This window comes from Hypomesus transpacificus, chromosome 13, assembly GCF_021917145.1.
Source record: "Hypomesus transpacificus isolate Combined female chromosome 13, fHypTra1, whole genome shotgun sequence".
NCBI lineage: Eukaryota > Metazoa > Chordata > Actinopteri > Osmeriformes > Osmeridae > Hypomesus > Hypomesus transpacificus.
In genome coordinates, this window is record NC_061072.1 from 1,012,464 (window position 1) to 1,032,129 (window position 19,666).

A 19,666-nucleotide genomic window follows, 5' to 3' on the forward strand; every position below is an offset into this window, starting at 1 on the left:
CAGGCAGAGGAAATATTAGACTTAAAGTGACAGATGCTCACTTTATTTGTATTAGTTTATTCTTCTTCCCAAAAATCTATGTGAAAATTGGCTTTTCAGCTGCATACAGTTCAGCACCGATAAACAACGTAATCCTCAGCAAAAATAAGGGAAAACCCCCCAAAATGTCTCAGAGAGAAAGAAGGGAAGAAACCATATAAGGAGCAATTCAGTTGAGGATCCTCTCATCCATAGACAGTGGGTAGTCCTTCATCCTGTCGTAATGGAGTTGTAGTTTGTATAGAACTTCATTAGAGCTGTAAGTGGTTAGTCTGCGACTCAGTCAGAACAGCATCTCAGATAGTGAAGCTGTGGCCAGTGTTGAACATCCTCAAATCATTCAAACAAAACATTAACACAGCAATCATCCTTGACAAGTTTTTACATTTACAAGAGCCACAATATTTTTATATTGACGTTAGTGCACCTGATTGGTTGATGTCCTGTAACTAGATGAGAAGCCCATTGTCCATTCTGTTTTTCTGTATCACAATAGTTCTAATAATAACCCTAACACTATACAACCAATTGGGTCAGTTGGGCTACACGCAGATAATGTGACACTTGTGGCTTGCCATTTTGCTCCTGGTCTTTATTTGTGCTTTCCTACAGTACAAGAGCCAATTGTCTGCTCTGTGCACTGTCCGTCCCTGTGAAAGCAAGCTCGGCTGAAGCCATCTGGCCACCAGATGTACCACCGTTTCTCTTTGCGCCCTCCGTAGAGACACGAGGTTCCAGTGTCAATCTCACAGCACAACGGCCGTGCGATCGGACTGAACAAAAGAGGAGTGAGATATAGGGCTCGCTCAGTGTTACCTTTACAGCCCGTTAGCAGTGCCAGCTAAAGGGGCATTCTGGTTGCGAGGGGTGTTTTTCTTTGTTCCTGCACGGAGGGGGTGGTCGGGGTGATCCTGAAAGGGGAGAGTTAGTTTTTTTCGTTCGGTGGGATGTGAGTTATTTTTCGTAACATGGCGGAAAGCAAGCGGGAGATGCAAAGGGATGGGACAGCAGAGCACTCACCCATTAGAACGTAAGACTCTTGGTCCGATTTGCAGTTTGTGGTGTCCTAGTGGGTGCATGCACAGAAATCCTTCGTTATGTCACAGGAAGATAGAAGGCAGTTTGAACAACTGTATTCTTAGAGACTGTGATTGTAATGTACTTGGTCATGTAGTGTAGATCAGTTGAGTTGTATTTCCCCTTTCTAAACTTATTTTCCTCAAGATTTTATGTCACACAGTAGTTTCATTTGGACTTTATAGACACACTGTCATCGCAATAAACCGATCATTGAGCTATTTCCACCCCGTTATCTGCTATTCGTGATCTGACAAAGTTAATTCCCACACAGTTCTATCGTTTAGTGGCGTACTGCAGTGTGCTCTGCGGTGGACTTTGTGTTGCGTGTTACTCCCTTGAGAAGAGAACCCTGCTACTGAAGCATTTAACTCCCTCTGTTCAAGGTTGAACTTCCCACTCACTCTCAGGCACAACAAAGGGGATGGAATCAGAATCAGAATCAGAAGTATTTTATTCGCCATGAATGTTTGCACAAACAAGGAATTTACTTTGGCAGGGAGGTGCATACATTGAACATATAGTAATATTGAAACTTAAATATGTGGACTAACTATACAAAAGGAGCAAAGTCTAGCTAATACTAAGGGGGGTTTAGCTAATACTAAGGGGAATAAAAAATAAAATAGAATAATTACAATCTAACCTAAATATACAGATAGTGCAAACGATACAATAGTGCAAATTGAAATGTGCAGGGTGTCATGTGCAGATTGTGATTTAAAGTCAGTATAAGTCCTTGGCCTTGTTAAAGAGGCCAACAGCGGATGGGAAGAAACTGTTCTTGTGGCATGAGGTTTTGGTCTTGATGGACCGCAGCCTTCTGCCGGAGGGGAGTAGCTGGAACAGGGAGTGTCCAGGGTGGGAGGGGTCGGCCACAATCTTCCTCGCTCGCCTCAGGGACCTCGAGGTGTGCAGATCCTCGAGGGAAGGCAGATTGCAGCCGATCACCTTCTCAGCAGTGCGGATGATACGCTGCAGTCTGCTCTTGTCCTTGGCAGTGGCAGCAGCGTACCAGATGGTGATAGAATAAGTGAGGATGGACTCAATGATGGCTGTGTAGAAGTGCACCATCATTGTCTTTGGCAGGTTGAATTTCTTCAGCTGCCGTAGGAAGTAGATCCTCTGTTGTGCTTTTTTGGTGAGGGAGCTGATGTTCAGTTCCCACTTGAGGTCCTGGGAGAGGATGGTGCCCAGGAAGCGGAAGGACTCCACAGTGTTGACTGGGGAGTCACACAGGGTGATGGGGTTGAGTGGGGCTGTGTTCTTCCTGAAGTCCACAACCATCTCCACTGTCTTAAGAGCATTGAGCTCTAAGTTGTTCTGGCTACACCAGGTCACCAGGTTGTCAGCTTCCCACCTGTAGTCAGACTCGTCCCCGTCAGAGATGAGCCCAATGAGGGTGGTGTCATCCGCAAACTTCAAGAGTTTGACAGACGGATGACTCGAGGTGCAGCTGTTGGTGTACAGGGAGAAGAGCAGAGGAGAAAGGACGCAGCCCTGAGGAGATCCGGTGCTGATGGACCGGGAGTCAGAGACTTGTGTTCCCAGCTTAACGCACTGCTTCCTGTCAGACAGAAAGTCTGTGATCCACCTGCAGGTGGAGTCGGGCACGTTCAGCTGGGAAAGCTTGTCCTGGAGCAGGGCGGGGATGATGGTGTTGAAGGCAGAGCTGAAGTCCACAAACGGGATCCTGGCGTAGGATGCTGGGGAGTCCAGATGCTGTAGGGTGAAGTGGAGGGCCATGTTAACGGCATCATCCACCGACCTGTTGGCTCTGTAGTCAAACTGCAGTGGGTCCAGGAAGGGGTCTGTGATGGATTTGAGGTGTGCCAGCACAAGGCGCTCAAAAGACTTCATTACCACAGAGGTCAGGGCGACGGGTCTGTAGTCATTAAGTCCTGTTGGCCTTGGCTTTTTGGGCACAGGGATGATGGTGGAGGACTTGAGACAGGCTGGCACATGGCATGTCTCCAGGGAAGTGTTAAAGATGTTTGTAAACACAGGAGACAGCTGGTCAGCGCAGTGCTTGAGGGTGGCTGAGACAGAGTCCAGTGAGGGAGGGAGAGACAGAGAAAGAGAGAGATGGGAGGCAGGAGTGGCTCACCAGTCTGCTGAAATGTTTTTGGGACCAACCCCATTAGAGTGTGTGGGTATGTTCAAAGCAGGAGATCGCACAGGAGTCACTGAACTTTTGGGGCGCACAGATAATACCCCCTCAAACATCCCCCTCAGTCATCCCCTTTCTGTACTGCTCCCCCAGAACATCCATGTTGTTTCCTGGATGCCCTGCCTATATCTGTCTCATTTCTTTGTATGCCCCTGGGGTTGGACTTGGAATTTGCCATAGTGTGTTATGTTTCTCCGTACATGTGTGTGCATACACGTGTGTGTGTGTTGTGATATGTATGCCTGCATCTCCCCGACTGTTTCTGTGTGCGTCTGTGTTTCTCGTTATGTGTTTATGTTTGTATTTGTGTGTGTGTGTGTGTGTAAGGGTGGGGGATGGCGGGGGCAGTTGGGACGTTGCCAGCTCTGTGTGAGATGTGGAGGAGCACTGTTGGCTGTGTCCTGCTAGTTTGTCGGATCACTCGTTTGTTTATCTGCAGAGCTCAGTGCAAAGACCCTGTTTACTCAGGGGACTACAGGAGACGCCTGCCTGGCTTGTTTGGGAGGCCAGTGCTCCACATCAAGTGGGCTGCAATTAACATACAAATACATCCCCGCTGAAGACGACACCCTCCATAGTCTTGGCAGAGAAATATTACCAATCTGCCAACAGTCAAGTTCAGAGTGTTGATTTGTGTTTCGGCTGGTTCATTCATGTTTAGACAAGTCTCTATCGGACTAGTGGACTGCGGTGGTTGGGTGTTAGTCACATATAGATTAAAAGAAACACCAATAGGAGGTATGCAGAAGGACACAAGTTGTGCACAATGACATCATGGTGTTCACACTATGAAGTACCAATTATTTTCAAATCGGCACAGAAAATGATGGTTTTGGACACAGATTCAGCAGGTTCCTATGCCCTTGATTTCAACACAGCTCTCTTCCGGTGTGAAACAAGAGCGTTCTGTCTCTCTGCGTAAGTGCTTGTGTGTAAATATGCAACGTGTGTTTTTGGCCTCTTTATCCACGAGTTCCGCTACGATGTCATTCACAGCTGCTTGTGGAGCATGGGTACAACTGCCAGCGCAGCGCCACAAGCCGTCACGTCCGCATCGCCACTTGAAAGTGTCCATGGCAACGGGATGGCAGACAGCAGGCAGTCGCTTAGTGTGAGCTCCTTCCAGACGGTCAACATCCACAACAACAAGGCCAAGTCCATAATCACCAACAAGGTGGCACCCGTCGTCATCACGTAAGCCTCCCGCCGCCGCCGGCCCCCATGAGTGTTCTGTCAATTGGATGTTAATCCCCCCCAGCGCTTTGATCACCCCCCCACCCCATACCTCTCTTTGCTGTTTGTTTATGGTCCTGTTTAATCTCACTTTGTCTACCACTGGAATTAAATAAGGAGATGGAGGTGATATTGTAGGTTGGGATTACCGACACGCAAACCAAAATGCAGTTGCTTCTTGGTGATGCCGACGTGTTTGTTCTGATTGGTGGTTTTTGTTTGCTGCAGGTACAACTGCAGACAGGAGTTTCAGATCCACGATGACGTCCTCAGAACAAATTATAAAGTGGGTCGGATATCAGATACGATGCCTGAACATTATTTGGTCCTGGTAAGGAAAGAACACCAACATCCCAGGCATTCACCCTCCTTAATATCTTCATGCCCCCCCCACACACACACAGACACACACACAGACAGACACAGACAGACACAGACAGACACAGACAGACACACACAGACACACACAGACACACACAGATACACACACAGACAAACACACGTTTAGAAATATTCTTTCAAAAAAATCCAACACTTGGAGTTGACTCCAGCCAGCCTTGTGCTTACTCATTTCACGTAAATGTGATCAATTCGCAGAGCAAGCCCAAAGGACATTGTCATGCGCCGTGTTTTCTGATGATGTGTAGCCGCTGAGTGGGGAGCTTTGTCACCTCCCTCTTAGGACTTTGATCTGCTGTCACCTGCAACCGGGCTAATTAGGCATGCGATCATCCCCATTGTTAGACAAGAGCTGCTGTTTACTCACTTAGACGACCGGTTGGGCCTAATAGCACCACAGTATTCACAATTGCTAATGAATGACGAGGGCCTGAAGACCATGTTCTAACATGACCCTACCCCCCCCCCCCCCCTCCTGTCCTTATGACAATTGTTTTGGATGTTCTATAGGGGGAGTACTTCATGGTGCAGGACGTGTACAGCAAGGCGGATGTCCTCAATACCACAGGCATCTACGGGGCGCCCAACTTCCGCCAAGTTAAAGGGGCTTGCCCTCTGTTTGGAATGGGCCAACCCAGTCTGAATGGTTTCAAACAGGTCCTCCAATGGCTCCAGGGCCAAGGATACGAGGTCAGTAGCCTTTTTTACGGTTATTTTGTCAGTCTGCCAAACGCTTGTCATATCGTTTCGTGTTTTGCATTCTGTAGCTAGTTTAGTGTGATGTGGCCAATCGTCACAACAACCCTGGGCTAAGGTGTGCAGGTGCTGTTGTCTTGGTGTCTCACTGGGCCTTTTTCTTCACGTGTTTTCTGTAAATATTTGAAGAGTCAAGTGTCTCTGCCTCTGTGGGTAAGAGATAGAACTAGGCAAACAGAGACTCCCATTCATGTGGAAGGAGCATGGAAAAAAATGAATATCTGTCTGGTTACAGCAGATGGAAATGGACTGTCACTGAAATAAAATGACCAAATCACAAAGGGGCACGCTATAAATTCCTTTCCCATGTGGCTTATGTTGGAATGAAAATTCAGGCTTAGTTTTGGAGGCCCATGCAAGCAAAGACACTCAGGCCATCCAACTGAAAATAAATATATATATTATTGGGTGTGCTCAAGCCTTCTGCGAGCACAACCATTGTTCTCTCTCATATATATTTATTATCATTTCCCACCCCCAAAAAAAGCTTAGATGTCAAAATGTTTGTCTTGGTCCTGATTTTTTTGCAGTTTTTGTGGCAGAAAGTGCGTTGTGTGGCACAAGGGAACTCAGTGCTAGCCTAACATCACAACGTCAACACGTTAGAAACAACGCATAGATACGTTGTTCTAGTAAGACAGACAGCGATATCAGCGAGCCCTCAGCATTAGTACCGTAGCTAAAAGTCTAGGGATGTTGAGGCTACTTTTCGCTAGGTACCTACAAACATGTCTTAATCTGCTAGACAAGTGGGTTCCCCTTCGTTCTTTTGGTGAGCAATCTCACGAGCCCTACTTACCGGCGTCATGGAGCCAACCAGCTAAATACTTATTTAGCACTAGCGTTGCTACCTGCATATACCTGCAGCTGGCAGCTGTGCTCCGTTTTGCTCCTAGATTCAGACCTAACTCTGGTAAACATTGTTGATATTCACAACCTGGAAACAAACCCATCTGCAACAGACAGAAGCACACCCCACAATTTCCCCAGAAATTGTACCTTCTCTAGTTTATAAATTAAATTTCTTATTCTGTGTGCAGGAGGTGATTTTCTTCTGTGTGCGAGAGGAGCCGGTGGTCTTCCTTCACTTGGAGGACAACTTTGTACCGTACACCCCCAGGAGGAAAGAGAACCTCCATGAGAACCTTCATGGCCTGGACAAGGAGGAGCAGGTGGAGAACCTGGAGCTAAATATCCGAAAAGAGGTCTGTCACGTCACAATGATGCAGTTATCTCTTAAACCTTTACACAGTACACAATGATGATCCAGCTGCAATGAGCCTGGAAATTCATGTACTTCCGCAAATACTAAATGGACTGGACTAAATGGACTGCATTTACGAAGAAGTGTTTTTCGTTACTTTACGGCAGGCAACGCAGATACTAAGTCACAAATTAGATATTTTAAAATCGCTAAACTGTATTTAATTTCTCTCCCCTAGCTCCATGACTTTGCCAAGCTCAACGAGAACGTTTTCTATGTCTACAACGACATTGAGCACTTCAAGGACGAGCCCCAGAAGATGGCCATTGCGTGTGAAGAGGACATTCACGTCACCGAGGAGGTCTACAAGAGACCCATGTTCACCTCGCCGCTCTACAGGTGCTGTTTACCTAGCCTTTATTAGCATCCGTTGCTAGCAAGCCACCTCAGGGCCCCACAACGTCATAGTGGCATGGTTTAGATAAACCCCCGCTGCAAGCGAGCAGAGCAGTGCAAGCAAGAGAGCCAGGTTGTAAATAGAGGAGCTTGTTTGTGCAATGGCTGAGTGGCCTGCTTTGTGAAGGAGGAAGATTGCGGCATCCTGTTTGTAATCAGATCAGCGTTGCCGGAGGTTTTATTGATATGTAATGACTAGCTCACAACATTTCCAGGCCAAGTGAATATGTCATCCCCTCTGCCCCCAACCCTCCCAGTACACTAAAACCATCTGGGTCAACAGCAAATCCTTTGAGAATTCCCTGTCCTAAACATCAAGCATAGGAAGGGGATGTTTTGATGCAGTGCTTTTTAACATGAGGGGTAGAAAGAGTATTTAGGAGGCCAGTCCTTAATGCGAATGGGTATCTGCCCACAAGTCCCCCTGTACAATTGAGCCGGGTGTTTCCAACACGTGAGATTGACGCCATGCCGCTAAAGACGCTTCAGGTCTGTCCTGACTTGTTCTTTCACGTTTACCGTGTTTCACCCGCTTTGAGGCCATGTTGACAAAACAGACACCATATTTTTTTTCCACCAACAACTTCATAATAATTGTGTTCTCTTTGTCTCCTGTGTGTCTTTGTGTCTACCTGCCTGTTTATCCAATCTCAGGTACCACAGACTGCCACTGCCGATGGAGGGCGCTCCTCTGGAAGAGGACTTTGATGTCTTTGTCAGCATTCTTAGGGTAAGAGACCGTTGTCATCATGGTCTATCTGATGATAAGTCTCAACCCCCTCAATACGACTCCTGTATCGCTATACTAGGGATTAGGTTCCTCTTTTTTTCTCTCTCTCTTCAGCAATTTGTTTTGATGTGCCATTAAGGATATTCACGAGTGGAACATTCTAGAACATCTGGAGTATCTCAGGGACGTGGTCGGAAGGCCAGGCGAGCTTTGTGTTAACACTGCCTGGGCCTGTCACCGTGTACGCACCATCAATCCCCCAATAATCATAATAGTTATGAATATGACACGAGGCCTTGAGTCTAAACTGCTGAGCCTCGGTCGACCCCTTGGCAGTAGAGGGAGACAGGGACGTCCGCTCACAGTGTTGTATGGTTTCCGTCTTGGGACAGGATGTGCCAAGTCCTTTGGTTGCGTTTGGCCTTTTTTGGAATGACTTGTGTATAGGGGACTGCCCTGTTCCCCGCGGTTGGAAATTGGTTCAATTTTTGGCAAGTATGGGCCCAGTGGTCTAGTGAATTCTCTGTCTCTCTCTGTCTTTCTCTCTGTCTTTCTCTCTGTCTTTCTCTCTCTCTGTCTTTCTCTCTGTCTTTCTCTCTGTCTTTCTCTCTCTCTCTCTCTCTCTCTCTCTCTCTCTCTCTCTCTCTCTCTCTCTCTCTTTCTGTCTCTCTCTCTCTCTCTGTCTCTCTCTCTCTCTTTCTGTCTCTCTCTCTCTCTCTGTCTCTCTCTCTCTATCTTTCTCTTTCTCTCATTTTCTCTCTTTCTCAAATTTTCACTGCAACACACACACACACAGACGGCAGTGTCGTTCTGCTGTGTCTCATCTCTGTTTGCTAAGTGACTGTAGCTCATGTTTGCAAGACTGGTGACTGCTTCCTGCATGGTCTCTTACTTCCTGGTATAGAAGTTGAAAGAGGGCTTAAGTTCAAACCGCAGGTTTTCTCGTTTTAAGTGTTAAAGTCTGCTAAAGGAAGTTGGCCAAGATACAAAATGTGTCAAGTAAAATTGGGATTTCACGATTTCAGTCACTTGATCCACAGTCTCATATTCTGAGTAGCAGCAGTTAAACTGCAGATTTCTTTTTTTTTCAGCTTTAAAGGCGAGTTGTCTTGTCTCATTTGTTCCGAGAGAGCCACCTGTATGCGCTGTATACTTTTTGGTCATTGTAGAGAAACCTTTATAGACATTACCCGTTGCTTTCATTGTTGCCGTGAAGTAACATACAGGTGCTGGTTTTTAGGAGACCCCTCACCTGCTGCTGCGTACCGACCCGCCCAGGCCCCCGCCGGCCCTGCTGTTCAGCTGCCAGGTGGGCGTGGGCCGCACCAACCTAGCCATGATCCTGGGCACCTTGGTCATGAACCGCCTAAAGGGCACGGCAGAGCTGGAGTAAGAGCTTAACACAGTCCCACTCTGGGAAAAGCTAAAACAAATTATGTTGTGGGAAATAGCATCATCTGACACATCACACATTTGTCGTAACACTTCATAGCAATACTGCGTGAAACGACGTAGGATTTCAGGATGTTGATAAGGCCGTGCGTTTTTTCAGGAGCGAGGAGGTTCCACCCTCCGAACCGAAGCCACTTTTCCAGGTCATCCAGAACTTGGTCAACAAGCTGCCTAACGGGCAACAGGTGATGGAAGAGGTGAGCGATACAAGCACCTTAGCATTATCATGCAGAAAAAATATTCATATGCGTTTCATATTGTAAATGAATGGAAGATTCATGCCTTCAGAAATTCATGCTGACCACTTAAAACTTTTTTGTGCGTCAGGTGGACCACGCTATTGGCCTTTGTTCAGAAATGCACAACATCAAAGACGCCATATATGAAAATAAGAAGAAGCTGGAGGGGATAGGAGAAGATTATCAGATTCAGGTGAGACGTGCAGTAAATTACAGCTGCCGTGTTGTTTTTTTTATCTAATAAGTCAGCAAGAAAGCCCTTTATCCACTAAGGCGCTCAGACCATCAGTGAATGTGTTATGACCTGAGAGCAGTGTTAGTGCTGTACCTGCACACCTTTTGGAAATGAGACAGGAGGAGATCAAAGCAGTACGGACAACAGCTTGCCTTTTCTGACTGCACTCCTTGATCTTTACCGTGGCCAGCCAATTAGGCGTAACACGTATACAAGCTGACAAGAAGTCCAACGGGGGATGGGATTAATGTGAACAATTTCAAACTAGGTAGCACTATGTTGAAGGGTCTAATGTCTTGTCATCTCTACCAGGGAAGCAGTACCAAAGACTACTTTCTTCAGCGAACAATGCAGAGCTTGGAGCGTTACTTTTATTTGATAGTGTTCAACGCGTACCTCCACGAACAGGTTAGACTCATTATTTCACCTTGTCCTGAACAGTTTGATCATTTTGCTCACGTAGTCATATGAAAATTAAATATTTGTTTTTAGTTTTTGTTTGTTTCATTAACGGTATGTTGTCTCTGTGTGGCGTCTGGCAGTATCCTCTGGCATTTGCGTGTAACTTCAGCCAGTGGATGTGTGCACACGCGTGGGTGTACAGGCTCTTGGCCTGTATGGACCTGTCTGGGATGTCTGCCCCTGCCGACCTCGTCACCAGAGGGGCACGCGTCTTGGTAACCTCCCATACTTTGTCTTTACTGTCCAATGTGGACCCATGTTTTGTAATAAATAAATACATGAAAAGTTTTTTTTATATAGGTGTTCTAAACATTTCAATGAATGTTTTACAGCGTATAAACAAATGGGTTTGTAAGTTGACTGTGTGTGTGTGTGCATGCGCGTGCATGCAGGTTGCTGATGAGTACTTGGCCCCAGACGTGCTCAGCACCATGAAAGAGATGAAGGTTGCCAATTTCAGACGCGTGCCCAAGATGCCAATCTACGGGATGGCACAGCCCACAGCCAAGGTAAAATTTCCAAGCAACACAGAAAATTACAATAGATGACGCAATGTAAAATAATAAAGGTTAATATTGTAGGGGATACCTTTGCATTCTAGAGATTGACTGAAACCAACTGAACACATTACGTTTAATGGGCCATAACTGCTGTCTAAACCTTTGTGTGTTTGTCTGTGTCTGTGCGCAGGCAACGGCCGCAGTGTTGGCCCACCTGACGGACGAAAAACGTAAACACAGCCACGTTCTCTGGGTGAACCTGCAGGAGGAGCTGGTGCTGGAGGGGAACGGCCAGGTGTTCATCCCCAGAGAGCCCTCCTGTCTAGACCAGGACATCTCTGTCCCAGCCTCTGACACCCAACAACTGGAGGTGACCAACTCTTAAAACATTTTCAATTTCTTTCTTACCTGTTCACTTTTTGCATGACACCCGAGTCAAATCCACTGGATCTGACTGTAGGTATCTCTGTTAAATTGATTGATCTCTCAACAAGTGGTAGATTCTAACCTACAGCTACATCTTGGAAAGCAAAGAGCTGCTATGTGTGTGTGCCATGTTTTCCCCACAATAATGCACCCCCCACTCATCCACCCATCCAACTTCCTTGTCCTCAGAAACTAGAAACAGCCCTGAAGGAGGAAATCCTGAGGGCCCAGAAGTGGTTGGAGGTGATCCTGGAGCAGGAGAAGCAGATGAAGATGTTCAAGAACTGCCTGACAGTGCAGGAAGTGTTCAGACAGCAGGAGAGCGTTCACCAGGGGCTCATTTACAGACGCATCCCCCTGGACGACTGCAGCGCGCCCAGAGAGGAGGTAACGTCTGGCAGACATGTGCACACACACACTTTCTTGTCTGACTTCATGATTACTAAAAACCTGAGACAAGCCCAAATCAAAGATAATTTATTACAGCCACTTAAAAGAGCATCCCTACTGCAGACTGTTAGAGATACAGCATGAGGCTCCCCCTAGTGGTACAAGGTGTTATATGTAACCACTGATTGTGAGCTCAGTATTGTGTGTGAGCTCAGTATTGTGTGTGTATGTGTGTGTGCGTGTGCGTGTGCGTGTGTGCGTGTGGTGTGACTCTCCTCAGGACTTTGACAAGCTAATGGAGGCCATGAAGTCTACCTTGGCAGAGGACTCCCACTCGGCCTTTGTCTTCAACTGCTCCAATGGCAAGGGCAGGACCACCACAGCCATGGTCATGGCTGCTCTCACTCTCTGGCACTTCAACGTAAGGGGCTGCTTGGAACACAACATTGAGCTAGAGGAGGATTCTGAAGAAATATAATTTTTTTTGGGGGGGGGGGAATTCACTCTGAAGTTGTTCTTTATTCGTGAAGTATGGTAAAAGTTAGTTCATATAAAATTGTCATTTTGACAGGGCATTGTTGATGCCCTCTTTCACTATGTAGGGCTTCCCTGAGTTTGGCGATGATGAGATAGTGAGTGTTCCCGATGCCAAGTACACCAAGGGGGAATTTGAGGTAGGTAATGCTCTTGCTTCTGTTGTATTCTGCCACTCTTGTTTTTGGGATGGGGGAACGTCTGGTGATATCCAGGTTGGATATCAACCGTCTGGTGTGTGGTTTAGCTATTTCCCTGTCAGCCCCCCCCCCCCCTTTCACAACATCACGGTCTGTTTCAGTCATTTTGACAAATAACCAATCATTTATGACTAATAAATATCCACCTTGTTCCAAAAACCCTATTTCAAAAGCCACCACAAAACGGAGCATGGAAAATCCCTGTGCTTTCTACACCTTCCCAAACACTGAAAAGAGCCCACAGTGTCCAAACAAATACAGAGGCCATATTCATTCTACTAAAATAGTCCCTCTGAAAGCGAGCGGGGGGGTGGGGAGTGGGGGGTGTGGCTTCACCAGGGTTCGACCATGAATCAGCGCTGTCTTAATGGAACCTGCTGGGTCAGTGTTTAGAGCTGTAAACATGGCCTCTGTGAAAGAGGCCAGACTCGGCAGGCTTGGCTCACAAAGGCCGCATACCGTTCACAGCGGCCCAACAGGGGCCAGCGTCTGGGACATGCAGGGTGGTTGCCATGGGAAACTTCTGGTTCAGTTCTAGCCGCGCTCCGTGAGGTGAGGTGTGACTCTCTATTGTGGTGTTCTGACGCCTCAGTGAATCGTGCGCAGCCTGGTAAATGCCGCCCACAGTGAAATGCTGGGCTGTCTGTGGAAACCTTAGGGCTCAGTCAACCACGATATGGAGACGGTAATGCTGGTGTTTCCCAGTGTATATCTGTATCGTTTTTGTATGTACTGTACACGTGTGCAGCCTGATGTTTTCATCATGAATTGTATGTCCCAAATAGCCTTTCATCTGTTCAATCTGGGACATTACCATTAAATGTGATCTCTTTCAGTTTTTTTCTTTCTTTTTGCACGCACACACACAATATATATTATATGTATATACGCAAAATAAACGCAGTATCCCTATCAACGCCTATAAAATCAAAGCAGTTAAACCGAAAACACAAACCGATGCATGCTGAATTCCATGTCAGCGCGCTCTTCTGAGCTTGCCAAATAGCCACTGCAGCACACAGAGGTCCAGGTGTTAGACTCGGCACACAAGCAGAATTGAGGTAGTCTAAGAAAACATTACAAAATGAAAGAAAGTTTCTAACTGATAGGCCTACCGATATTATACCGATCATCTTATTTTGACTGAAACATAAAAGCTGTATTACATGAAGCTCAAAAAAACAGTATTCGCACTCAAATGAATGTTTTTTTTTTGCACTCACATTAACTATTGATGTCCCTGCCAAAGCTGATATCCAACTTGCATCCCCTGAACTGTTGTAAAGTGCCGAGGGCTGTGGATAGTGGGTGCTGATGTCACTATTTGGCTGACACGCATTGTTGTGGGGTTACAGGGTTTGGCCTGCAAGTCTGGTCTGGTCATGCATACGTACTGTAAGACTGGGTCTACTGGGCCAGCTTCAGTAGGTTAACAACACGTTGCATAAACAGCACAACGGTGGGACGAGGCCCTACACTCCTCCCCACCAAAAGCAGGTCATGACTAATAGCTCTGTTGGCAGCCATTTGGGTCATGCTGGTTGTGAATGCTTCGCACCAGCTGGTGCACAGTTTCCACTACCAACTAATGTTTCTCTTAAACTTTCCAAAAGACCAAGGTCGTTTTTTAGCAACTTTTAGCACATTTTCTGGAAACCACTAGCGACTTTTGTGAGTTTTTTTTGCCACACAATGCTTGTCAGCATCCGACTGCATGTAACTTCAGACATTCTGGTATCATACAGTTTTTTGTGACAACGCTATGTGTGTCCAGGTGGTGATGCAGCTGGTGCGCCTGTTGCCGGATGGCCACAGGATGAAGAGAGAAGTGGACATGGCCCTGGACTCAGTCAGTGAGACCATGACCCCCATGCACTACCACCTGAGGGAGATCATCATCTGCACCTACAGACAGGTAGGGGGCGACACTAGGGATGTCACGAGAACCGATACTTACGGTACCTTCCGATGCTAAAATAACAAAACACCGACGATGCCCATTTTTTTTAAGCACTGTAAGTACCGTGAGCGCCGATGCCAGATGTTAGCATCGGTGCTGCGCCTTCAGGAGTGTTCCAGTCGACGTTTACATTAAGAAAAACAAGATAACAACTGCTGCTTTAGCGATCGCCCCGCTTCGACTTGTTGACAAGAAAGGCAAAAAAAGTAGTTTGCGTTTGAGGCAGATGACTGTGGCGTTATAATTAATCCGCAGAAGCCATTATGCAAAAAATGCTACCGCAGTCTTCAGACCAAGGGGGAATACTTCCAATTTAGCTAAGCACCTGAAAGATCGTCATCTGGATTTGTTTAAAGAATTCAAGGCAAGTTCTGATTCAGTTCCAGAAGAGGCGCAGCACCGATGCTAACATCTGGCATCATACAAAATAAATCAATGTTCGTTGAAGTCGCGGCGAAATTCTGAATACATCCAAAGAAAGCTCTTTTTCTGTTTGTTTAATCTGTCATACTAAAATACACGTTACATGATGTTTGAGATGGTGGGCACGTGTGTTACAATGGCTTATGTACATAGTTTAGGTTAGCTGTAGTTTTAACGTTAGCCCATAGCTTAGAAGGTAAACTCATGTCATGTTCATCTTGTTAGCTGAATGGCTTAATTGCACTTTATTATGTTGTGCTATGCTCTATTGCACATGTTTTGTATGTCTTTGTAGGACATTTTGCTATTTTTCAAATATTTTAAAGAAGTTCATGGTTCAAGTAGCCTACATGGAATCTTAGACAATCCTCTTTTTTTTTTTACCATGGTATCGAAATTGGCATCGAGAATCGTGTTATTTTAATGGTATTGGCACCGACTACTGAATTTTTGGTATCGTGACACCCCTAGGCGACACACGCACTCACAGACCTCCCCTGAATTTGTGACAGTTACATGGCCTCACCAAACCTATATGGGTGTAGCATTAATCATGCAAATACATTGGAATGACTCAATCCACAAAGTTTGGGTTATTTTCAATTGAGGTAAAGATGAAGTTGCAAAGGTCTTGAATGACCCTGTTGCTGCACGTGGAGTTTAAGCTGCGGTTCCATCTGATGTCCCATAGATGGTGGTAAAATCCTATTCTGGTAGTTGAAGCTCCGGTTGAAGACTTTTGAATAGAACTGACCCAGCATTAACTGTATGTGATTAACCATGAGCATTAGTCAGTTGCTAAGTACCTGTAATTTATTTAAATGTCCCCTAGCAGCAAGTGAATAACGTCACATCCTCACACTTCCCTTTCTGTTTGGCTCAAGGGTTTGTTGATACCACAGAATGAAAACGTTCAAGCAGTTTTTCTAGAGGTATCGATTACCTAAGGAACTTTGAGAAATTAGATCCCTATTTTGTTAAATGGCTTGTAAACCCATTGATTTTAAAGTCTGTTGGGGGCTGAGAAATCAAGTTTTCGATTCTGTGAAACAAATGCCAACAATGAAAGCGTTGCCTCTGTCCTGTCTGTGTAGATTTGGTTTGTGACAGTGTAGGCGGCTACACTGGAGGCAGCAGTTTGGACAGGACCCCTGCTCTGTTTTAGCCATTTGTAATGCAGACTATAATCAATGTGCTTCTGTGCAGTCAGTCAGCTCTGCACATGGGCTAGAGGTACCCAGCCCTGTCTCCACAATATCAATGGGCCTCATTGTCCTACCAGCTCTCTGTCTCCCCCCCCCCCCCCCCAGCCCCCCCAACCCCGTTCTTCTCTGCCCCTGCTTGGCTCCCTCTTCGCTCTCGCTCGTTCACTCGCTTTCGTTCTTTTTCCCTCTTCTTTTTCTCACCCTTTCTCTATTTGTCAATCGCTCGGTTTCGAGACCTCCTCTTTCTTCTTGCCTCGGTCTCTCTTGACTCCAACCTCTCATTCCAGCTCTTTCTGGATGTTTCTCAGTTTGTTTAAAATGTATTTGCATCGTCCTTCTGTTCACGGAAGACATGCCCTGTAACTGCTCCACACGCACCGGTACATCACTATTATACCTTTTCTCTTCATGTATTTTCTCCTTTTTAGGATTAGGTGGTTTATCTTTTTTTGTTGTTACTTGAAGTCATTTCATGTGTTGAATGAAGAGTCTTTGTGCTTCCTGTGGAGTACCTGTCACGGGTGATTATCTCCCAGCCTGCAGCAGGAGAGTCCCCCAACTTCCTCCCTTCCTTCCCCACTCGGAGCCCCCTTTGCAGGGCGTGCTGAGGTTGGCACCCCTGTTCCCTCCTGGTCTTTGGCCTCAGCGCTGCGCCATCGGGCCCAGGTGATAAACAGTGCCAGATGTGGCTGGATGAGGGGTAAAGAAAAGCAGAGAAGGGGGAATGGGGAGCAAGACCCCCCCCCCCCCCCTCCTTACATTTACCTCCATCTAGCCCCCCCCCCCCCCCCGCATACCACTGACAGTGGTTGGAAAATGTGTCTTTTATAGACAGACATGGACCTAAAACCATGAGCCTGTGCTCTTGGAGCAGGCTCAGGGGGTCGGGTCTGTTCTCAAGGCTTAAGTGGGGGTTGGGGGGGGAGATTGGTATTCACTGTAAATCCCTTTTGCCGACCACGCGTGACGCACAGTTCCAGACGGGCCCTCGGTGGTCAGCGGGGAGTCCCGGCCAAGGCACACCCCCTCGGTCTGGGGGGACGCCTTCATACATCCTCCTCCTTCACCCTCTCTGACGCAGAATCAGCTGGAGGACCCTTTCTCTGTAATGAGGAGCTGGTGGAGTATGCTTTGTCCACAATTTGTCTTGTAACTGTCCTGTAACTTGTCAGTCCATTCCTGTCAACATTTTGTGAATGGAGGGAAAGATCCAATTGTTGGGGTCTATCAAATGATCTGTCCTTAGCAAGCAACAGCTATTTTGCCTTGCATCCCATGCTGGGAACACAAACACCAATTATTCCCATCCCTGCCGAGAAAGTCCTCTTGGAGTGAATGAAAAGCTGACCACGCTCTGCGTGCGTTACTTAAAGAAAGGCCCTCATGGTTTGGACGGCGCAGCGGAAAAATATTTTCAGAAAGGGGAGAATGTTGTGAGCAGGTTTTTTGAGGCTAGGTAACGGACGTCACTGGGAAAGCAAGGATTGGAGCCCTGGATTTTGAAAGGGGGGGGGGGGGGGGGGGCTGCTGACTGAAGCTGAAAGGTTCAACGAAGTGGGCGAGGGATTGAGAGTGACTTGGAGAGAGAGGGAACATAATTATATGGTGCGCTAGGGGTGGGCGATATGGCCAAAATCTTACTCATACTGCCAAATCACAGTATGAGTAATTTTATATCATGGTTACGGTATATCACGGTATAGTAATTGTTCTGTAAATATGTAAAACAAGACGTTACTGGCTATTATTTAAAGGCAACGACAATACGAGCGTTCCGATTGGCTGATGCGCAGTCATGCAATCCGCGTGGTGACCTACTCACAGCTCAAAACAGATCCGTAATGCCCTCCGACGAAAATTTCAAATTGAGCAAAAGAGATCAGTCTGAGTTTTACTATCCATATCTAACTTCGGTTTCAGCATATCTACCTCGTTAAAGCTTGGTCGATACGTTAAGTTATTTCCCGGCATGACCTCACCCTCAGTTAGTAAGTTGTTAGCTTTCACTAGTCATCCTGTATCAAGAATGCTAGCAATGCCACCAGTATAATTTTACAGCACGAGACATAAAACTTGAACAACAAATCTAATTGGTTACCTGCAGAGTGGGTCATCAATTATATAATAAATTTGCATCGGCATGAATGTGGTCCGCTTAGACAAAATACAATCTACATTGAAAATTCCATCTGACCAACACAAATGTGCTTCAAGGTCACACAAAAATAGCTAATCAAATTCAATTTAAACTATAATTCTAAATATCGCAAGAATACGATGTATGATGGCTTATATACAATACAACAACCAGGAAAAAAAAAAGTATACTGCAGTTGAAACGGTACAGCCAAATCTCTCCCTGTAGACACATTTCTATCCTCGCATGGTATATACCGTCATACCGCCCAGCCCTAAGGTGCACAGATAGCTAAGCTAAAGAATGGATAAACCAAATGGAGCAGTCAATTGGAGCAGTTTGATCAAAAATGATATATACTGTGTGTATATATATATATATATATATACTTTTTTTTTAATCCCTCATGGACCAGCAGCCTTTCACCCTTGTGTAGCGTTCTGGGTGGAAGCTAATGTCCGAGGGCAACATTGGGGTAAAGGACCTCTCACTCTCCTGAAACAGGTTCTTATGCCCGAAGTGCATAAGAGCCCGAGAAAGAAAGGGCCTCTCAGTTGAGTGTAGAGGGGATGGAGAAGGGGGTGGGGGAGGTAGGACTTGGTGTGGCGGGCAGGCTTGTTTTTATTTCTAATTCCCAGTCTTTTACATGCTACTGCCAATGGCAATATTTGTGGTAGCAGTCTACGAAAAGGACTTATTTGGGCCAGGATCGGGTTGCCTGGTTCTTCAAATCAAGTTTGAGCAGGTGCAACCAGGTGAACATTTCGGGCGTTTGAGCAGAGTGTTATTTAGTTCCAGATTGTAGGGACTTTTGCCAATGGTGACCCTTGGCTACTATTCTGTGGCACTGCAAAGGCCTAAAAGTGGGGGGGAATTCTGTGGGGATAAACAAATCTATTCCCCTGGGATAAACGGTGTGTGCGTGCCCGGGGAAGGAGGGGTGAGGTTTGGAAGGGGCTGGGTGTTCAGCAGTTGGCAGTGGGGCGCACAGCTGCTAACAGCCTGTTGCTTTTTAAGAGCGTATTTATTTGAATTATTTTAGTTACAGCTACAGCTTCATCTTTCAAACTGCTAAAACCTTTCCTTTTTTGTTTTCTGGATTTGATGAGTGCTGCTCTTCAAAAATATGCCAGTTACTGTCTTTTGAGTTTGTGGAATATCCTATTGACCTATTTCTGTAGACCCCACCCCCACCAATTAATTTGTTTGTTCTATTTCTTGGTAGAGCTCTGATTGGATCTGAGATAAAATGCATGTCCTGGCATTTTCTTGATGGTAAAAGGATAAACAAGGCCATGTTAGTACAACGTTCAAATATCACATCCACACTGTGGCTGAAACCTGCTTTTAAAATGACAGTTGGAATCTGCCTGAGCCCTGAGGCAGCCCAATTTGGGGCACATCAGTCGCTGTAAGAACCCTCTCAACCCAGATGGATT

General features: G+C 46.2%; 1 protein-coding gene across 3 annotated transcripts in view; it reads left to right on the forward strand.

Moving 5' to 3' along the window:
• The window catches only part of pald1a (phosphatase domain containing paladin 1a), a 62,027-nt gene that overhangs the window by 7,324 nt on the left and 35,037 nt on the right, over nt 1-19,666 (forward strand). For 2 of the 3 annotated variants that reach the window (XM_047032052.1, XM_047032051.1), the window contains exons 2-18: nt 4,283-4,480; nt 4,748-4,850; nt 5,429-5,608; nt 6,715-6,879; nt 7,117-7,277; nt 7,989-8,064; nt 9,305-9,453; nt 9,617-9,713; nt 9,844-9,948; nt 10,303-10,398; nt 10,533-10,667; nt 10,845-10,961; nt 11,143-11,322; nt 11,568-11,765; nt 12,049-12,189; nt 12,371-12,442; nt 14,277-14,417. In XM_047032052.1, the coding sequence (XP_046888008.1) occupies nt 4,296-4,480; nt 4,748-4,850; nt 5,429-5,608; nt 6,715-6,879; nt 7,117-7,277; nt 7,989-8,064; nt 9,305-9,453; nt 9,617-9,713; nt 9,844-9,948; nt 10,303-10,398; nt 10,533-10,667; nt 10,845-10,961; nt 11,143-11,322; nt 11,568-11,765; nt 12,049-12,189; nt 12,371-12,442; nt 14,277-14,417 (2,301 nt within the window). In that variant the 5' untranslated portion in view covers nt 4,283-4,295. Of the gene's footprint in view, nt 1-778; nt 1,070-4,282; nt 4,481-4,747; nt 4,851-5,428; nt 5,609-6,714; nt 6,880-7,116; nt 7,278-7,988; nt 8,065-9,304; nt 9,454-9,616; nt 9,714-9,843; nt 9,949-10,302; nt 10,399-10,532; nt 10,668-10,844; nt 10,962-11,142; nt 11,323-11,567; nt 11,766-12,048; nt 12,190-12,370; nt 12,443-14,276; nt 14,418-19,666 lie in introns of those variants that run through there. The other variant, XM_047032050.1, reaches the window with a different exon arrangement.